Source organism: Magnolia sinica, chromosome 10 (genome assembly GCF_029962835.1).
Source record: "Magnolia sinica isolate HGM2019 chromosome 10, MsV1, whole genome shotgun sequence".
In the NCBI taxonomy this organism is placed as follows: domain Eukaryota; kingdom Viridiplantae; phylum Streptophyta; class Magnoliopsida; order Magnoliales; family Magnoliaceae; genus Magnolia; species Magnolia sinica.
In genome coordinates, this window is record NC_080582.1 from 46,038,222 (window position 1) to 46,045,234 (window position 7,013).

The following is a 7,013-nucleotide window of genomic DNA, read 5'->3' on the forward strand; positions in this document are numbered from 1 at the left end:
CAGACAATCGGGTTACTTGACAAACTCGACTAGCACGAGCGCACGTTGGGTTGAACGACATAGAGTGCGCAAACACTCCGCGTGGCCAAACCACTGCCGACAACTCTAATACGGCTCGGGTTTGTCTAATCACATCCTTCGTGGCGAAAGCAATCTCAACCACGAACTTAAGACCGATTATCGATTTCCTGGACTAATGCATAGTCCCACACACATTCCACTACAACAGGTATTCACATCTACAATTTAGAATAGTAATGAAACAACAACTCAAATCATATGATATACAAGCATCTGAAGAATATCAACTTAACATGGATTTAAGCATAAGTGAGACTTGAAATTAAACAACAAGGAATGTAACTTACATGAAGGAAATCATACACATCAATAGGAGTGTTGAGAATCGCTCCTCAACGCCCGCAAATAGTATAATATATTGCACTTTAGTTCATTCAGGCATTTCTACAAATACTTAGAATACATAGTTCAACATACATGACGCATGTTGAAATACACACATATGGACAATTCCTTTTACCAAGGAGTTGTCGCACATACATCTAGCATAAGTACACGACAAATAATCATGGCAACCACATGTTCATATTTTATACGCATACGGTACTTTATACATACACATAGAATACACAAATCTCAATAAATCACATGCATATCAGGAACGCAAAGTAAACATAACATTTGACATGTGAAATCTCATCCATAGCAAGAATAAACCATTCACTGGCATTGAAAGCCTTGAAAACCATAACCTATACACTTAAAGTCCGCACCTTAAGCCAGAAAAGAACACCAAACTGATTTCAGATGATGTCTTCGTCAACGGCGACAGAACAACCTAAGGCAAGAAAAGAAATGAGATACAACAACACCAAGACTATTCTAAGCTCTAACACAGATTAGGGTTAGGTTAACTTACCCAAAGATGAACTCAGAATCGTCGGAATAACGATTCAAAGTGAAGGTTAAAGGATGAAGGAGAACAGGAAAGAATCTAAGATGATTCACCAACTTCTCTCTCACTTTCTCTCTCTTTTCCTCTTTCTCACTTAGCTAGGGTTAGGAAATTCGTATGGAAAAGAGAGCTAGGGTTTTAAGGTCTATATATAGGCCAAACATTGATGAAAATAACCCCAGGGCTAAGGTATACTCAGGGTATAACCAAAACCGGCCTCTCACGATCCAACGAAGCACTTCCGGTGGGCCTATAACCACGAAACGTCGGACTTAAGCTCACTGACCATGGATCTTGGTCAGGCTGAGATTTTGTACCGACCGGATCTTCAGATCAGCCGTGGCGGACCACACTCAAATCAACGATCACTGAATCTCGATCAGGTCCACAAGCACATGGACATGCCTGGGCTACCTTCCCTGATCAGAGGGTGAAATTGGGTCAGAATCCAATGGTCATATTACTTAAAATCATCGCGCAAGCGACACGACTCAGATTTCATAAAATCTTATTAAATTTCCAACCGTTCTCACACTCTTCACTCCGAACTCAATCAAATCGACCCAGAACATCACATGGACTTGATTTTTGAGGTGAAGACCAAGTCCAACCAGGTGACCGCAACAGCCTAAGATCATCGCTATCGGACTTTCGACGCGCGGTCCAAGTCCGATCCAAAACTTCCAAAAATTTTTCAAAACAACTGGATTTAGCGATAGATCCCAGATTTCAGAGTAACATAGCGCTAGCTAGTCTACAAGTTTTGAGTCATGCAGATACAATTTAAAGTGATTGATGCGAATTTTACAAGCAATCGAGATAAGCGTTAATTACCCCAAAAACAACTACTAGGGAAAGAATAGCACAAAATTTCTAGGGTCATTACAATCCGGATATGTGTCGGAGCTATTCGGATGTTAAGCGGGGGTCCTTGGAAGGTGGGAACTGCTGATATTTATTTTTTCCTTTCACCACTGTCTGTGTGATCTTGTGAACAGGTTGCTTTTAACCTTACCGCAAGTCTGCACTTTTGGTATCATCCAACCTGTTCACAAGATCACACAGACAGTGATTTTGAGAGATTTCTCAATTTTTGAATATAAAGCAACGGTCCATTGAATGAATAGAAACATCCACTCGTTGTTTTAAGCATTGTCCCATCCATGAGCTCTCTCATCCATTAATGGGCTCATGTTGATTGACACATTCGTCAATTTTCTAAGATATGATTGGAAAATGACATTGGGTGTACGTGTACCTAGATGTTGCTTTAATAGAAAATAACAATGTTACCAGCTAAACACATTTACATTTTGACATATTATTTATGATATTTCTGCATGTGTGTTTATCTTACATGTTTCATTCACTTGTCTGTACGCATATTCTAGAAATAGCTGAACTCATTAGTGAGATGACATTGTCCACCAGAAACTAAAAGATGAAACCGTATGTTTGAACCGAGGGCTAGATTAATCCTCTTTTCTCCCTAACTAATTATCAAATATTTTGGACCATATGAACCTGCTTTCGGTCCGAATCAAACTAGGTTTTGCATTTTGGAGTTTCTTAAATACATTTTACATGCAACTTCTAGAGGGTCTAAAATAGAACTAAGGTTCTGGAAATATTTTACAAATATAAAATGCAGCCAGTACATTGAGTACACTTTTGATCTAACCAGGATACAAAGAAGAGAGAACTAAGTAGTTAAGAAGAACCATTCTATTCTCTGTGGTACTGGGGTCTAGTTTTCTGAGGGTTTGTTTAAACAGAATTAGTGAAATAGTACATTACTAAAATTGTATTTATTTCGAGGATGCCTGTTGGCACTTCATTTCTGCTCCAAAAATCACGAGTCCAATGCATCAATCAATCTAAACTTCCCATCAGCAACTAAGTATGACTTTTGAAGTTCTTGAGTTGCGTATTTGATGTTTCAATAGGCCATGTATGCCTTCCTCATCTTCTTCTGAATGCCCATTCAATTAGTAGAGGAAAGCTGAGAAACTTAGAATTTCCATTTTCTCTTCATAAACAAGTTGAAAGCAGCTATTAATTCTTGATTTCTCCATCTATTGTTCTTTTGTAGTAAGGAGCTCACGAACCTGAGACTCTTAGCATTGGAATGTCCTAACTTAATCTTCCACTTTGCCATATAGTTTGTCTTGCCATTTATAAGTTGGTATGTTTGCACACAGCTACAATGCTATGGGATGAGGTTGAAGCTTCTAACATTCATCGTGTTTTTGTCCAGTTTCCATGTTCCAGGAACATAAGGTTTTTTTTTTTTTGGCACCCATATAAATTCCTCCGTGGTATTAGTTTCCACTTTAATCAATTATGTTATTTTCTCCATGTACTAACTTTATACCAGCTTATACAGGACTCTCTCTCTCTCTCTCTCTCTCTCTCTCTCTCTCTCTCTCAAATCTTATATATTCCTGATGCATTTGTATGTGACTATAATTTTGGGTTTGAGATCTCTAAACAGAGAAGTTATAGGTTCTTGATGCATCTGTATGTGACTATAATTTTGGGTTTGAGAAGTTATAGGGTCTGGATGCATCTGTACATGACTAGCTTACTGATGATCCAATTGGTACATGTGGGGCCACAAGATTTCATACCATAGTTCTTTAACAATAATGTGCATGTAGGTCAGGTTCAACTTCAAATCAGACCTGATTCAGTTATCTACAAAACTGGTATAAGTTGCTTTTGTCTAATTTCTGGTTTCTCACTTAATATAGATTTCCAGCTAAGCACCTTACTGCATGTTTTCTTTATGTAGGTGTTTCTTATTTTAGTTAATTGCTTTAATTGCCTTAAAGGAAATATAGGAGTCAGTTCCAGATCATGCGGGCATAGGTCGGGTAATTTTCAGTGGACCAGAATCTGACCTATTCGGAAGTAGGGTGACAGGGGTGGGTTGGGTCAGCTTGGGAGGTTTCATTTGATAATTGGTTTTGGGGTGGATTTTGGTCCTATACTTGACTTGGTGGATCCAATTTCACATCCAAAACCATTTATCATTGGATGGGATCCATTAACCTGATCAGTTGACCCAAATCATTTATGTGCTTAGTTCTTTAGGGGAAAGAAAGAGGTTATAAGATAAAACTCTAAAATGGGTGCTTAGGCCCCATTTGGGATCAGGAAATGAGAATATAAATTTGGTAAATCCATGAACTAATCAAATTCATGGATTTGCACTAGATTTGGATTTGGTAAAACTGCTTCATAGTTTAGAAGCTAAGCTACAAATCCATGGATTTGGAGAGCATTTATGGCAATGACAAATTATTTATAGTATTTGCTGCAAGAGAATAAGTTGTATTGCTTTTAGGAGAGTATTATTTTGTGGATTTGCCAAATCTGGCAAGTCCTCACAAATTTGAAATCTGTAGATTTCACAAATCCCCCAAACAACACCTTAGTGAATTTCAACAAACATAGATTCCTACCTAGACAGGTGGTACATAGAATGATGTGGAGGTTGCTTTTAACCTTACCGCAAGTCAGAACTTGAGATATTTATTTTTTCCCTTTATCACTTGAGTATCTTGTGATCTTGTGAACAGTTAAGGCCCTGTTTGGTTGCCACTTAAAAATGAAAAACATATTTTTCCTTGATTTGACATTTCTTGCTATTTGGATTGCAAAGAAAACTATGAATTCCATTAAGTAATCCATATTCACATGGTAGTTCTTGCAAGATACAATATACCCATTGTGTAATGAAGCTGGAATTTTAGCTTGCTACCCAAAAAGATACTTTTTTTTGAAGTTATTCATTTCAATTATTCATGTCCATAGCCTAGATTCTTAGTATTCGAAAGGCAATGAAAACTTTCATTTATCTTTTTATTTTAAGGCAACAGAAACTTTCATGGTAGGAAAAAAGAAAAAAGAAAAAAAAAAAGAAAGAAAAAAAGGTGGTTAGAAGGGAGAATACGAGCCCCATAAAAAATAAAAAAAATTAAAAAAAAAGATAATGTCTAAACTCCATTGGGCCATAACTTATATACCTGTATGTATAATCTATATGAAAAACATTTTTGGCCTGATTTATCCTCTTTTTCTTACTCATGTCTTTCTCTCTTACTATGTAATGTTTCTACAAGTATGTTCCAATTTTGTTAGTTATATATGTAATAGCTTATTGAGACATGTAGAAAGCAAAGGAAGAGATGGAAAAATTGAAAGGGGAGGCACAAGCCAACAAGGATCACATGCTACAGGTGGTTTGGATTTTTTACTTAGATCTATTATCTGATACTCTTAAGGATTTAAATATTTTATGATATTTTTTTGACAGTATAAAGAAATAGCACAAGTGAATGAAGTTGCATTGAAGCAAATTGAATCTGCTCATGAAAAATTCAAGGCTGAGGTACATCCCTGTATCCTGAACCTCATTAGTTTGAAAGTTGCAATCCCTGTTTTCAGTGTATTTTTTTTTTTTATCTTTCTTTCTTTTGAGATGTGTACAAAGGCATGCTTGTTTGATTGTGTCTGCAAATGTTGTTTTATACAGGCTGACAAGCTAAAGAAGTCACTGGAGGATGAAATCCATTTTCTCAAGGGAAGGGTTTCAGAACTTGAAAGTGATCTTATGTCAAAGTCCACAGAAGTTATATCTACAGTTTTAGGGAAAAAAGAAGCTCTATCTTCTTCATTTGCTGAAATTGACCGTCTAAAGGAAGAAAATTTTGTAAAAACGTGAGCATTATTGCATTATATGGAGGGTGTTTACTATGTTAGAGTGTATTTGTTTCTTGCACATGGGGCACACCTTAGTTGTATGCAACCACTCTTCTTGTTGTAGGTCTCAGGTAGTGGAATTGGAAATTCAAATCTCTTCTTTGAAGGAAGATCTTGAAAAGGAGCATCTACGCTAGCGTACTAGCCAGAGCAATTATGAAAAACAGGTTTACTCTTAATTTCTTGTCATAATTCTTATTTCCCATCTCATTCATGTGCAGTGGGATATGGAAGAACTTCATAGAAAGTATTTGGAGATGGAATCGAAGCTAAAGTTTGAACAGGTTCCTTTTTTGTAATTCTTATGATAGGTTGAGCAAAGTGAAGTATTGTTTATTTAGAAATGTGAATGTGAGATGCATTGTATGATTTGATTACTATTTGTAATAAATGCATCGTTTTTTTCCTGATTAAATTTTATGTATTATTCCTATCGGCATTAAGCTTAGATGAGTTATCAATCATAGCACATTCTTGCAATGGAAATAAGCACCATTATTATAATTAATTTTTTAATTTTTAAAAAAATAGCTATGGATTTTAGCCATAGCTCTTGTTCTGAAAACCGTAGCAATTGCTCACTTCAGCATATTGCTACAGATTTCATTCCACTTTCAGCTACTGATATTATCCGTAGCCGTAGGTACATTTCACTATAGAAATTATAGCTACTGCTTTTTTTCGTAGCTAGTGATATCTATTGCTATAGATGTAATCTATAGCCGAAGGTATATTTCACTACAGAAATTATAGTTACGGCCTTTATCCGTAGCTAGTGATATCTATTGGTACGGATTTAAGCTGTAGGCGTAGGTATATTTCGCTACTAAAATTATAGCTACGGCTTTTATTTGTAGCTACTGATCTCTATTGATACAGATATAATCCGTATCCATAGGTTTTTTGACCTTTAGCTACACCACTAATAGTTACGGACGTGCTATGGACGAGATCCGTAGCAAAAGGCCTTTAGCTACGGTTTTTATTCATAGCCTTTGCCCCTTTTTCTGGTAGTGAAAGTAGTTTATCTGGGCAAATTTTAAAGTTCTGCTCACATAGTGAATCACACGGGGCTTCTTTTCTTTTCTCTGACCTAATACTAGCCCAATAGCATAGTCAAATATATCGCACATAATCTCAAACAGTATGCTCTAGTTGGGTGGCTGCATGATAGGTGCAGTAGTCAACTTAGCCTTGAGCTTATGAAAGCTTCATGGCATTGTTCAGTCCACTCGTATGGTGCATCCTTTTGAAGTAGATTACATAAAGG

The 7,013-nt window shown here is 36.5% G+C and overlaps 1 protein-coding gene across 1 annotated transcript; it reads left to right on the forward strand.

The window, feature by feature from the left end:
* Positions 1-5,130: 5,130 nt before the first annotated feature.
* LOC131257453 (nuclear-pore anchor-like) lies at positions 5,131-5,718 on the forward strand. Its single transcript, XM_058258294.1, has 3 exons — positions 5,131-5,220; positions 5,298-5,372; positions 5,517-5,718. Exons 1-3 carry the CDS (start codon positions 5,170-5,172, stop codon positions 5,703-5,705), a joined length of 315 nt encoding a protein of 104 aa, XP_058114277.1. The 5' UTR covers positions 5,131-5,169; the 3' UTR covers positions 5,706-5,718.
* Positions 5,719-7,013: the final 1,295 nt, after the last annotated feature.

Bases quoted from the DNA above. Each gene is read 5' to 3' on its own strand.
- LOC131257453 (XM_058258294.1), top strand. From the start codon at position 5,170: ATGGAAAAATTGAAAGGGGAGGCACAAGCCAACAAGGATCACATGCTA. The intron at 5,221-5,297 runs GTGGTTTGGATT...TTTTTTTGACAG, and splicing joins ACAAGGATCACATGCTACAG to TATAAAGAAATAGCACAAGT. The intron at 5,373-5,516 runs GTACATCCCTGT...TGTTTTATACAG, and splicing joins ATGAAAAATTCAAGGCTGAG to GCTGACAAGCTAAAGAAGTC.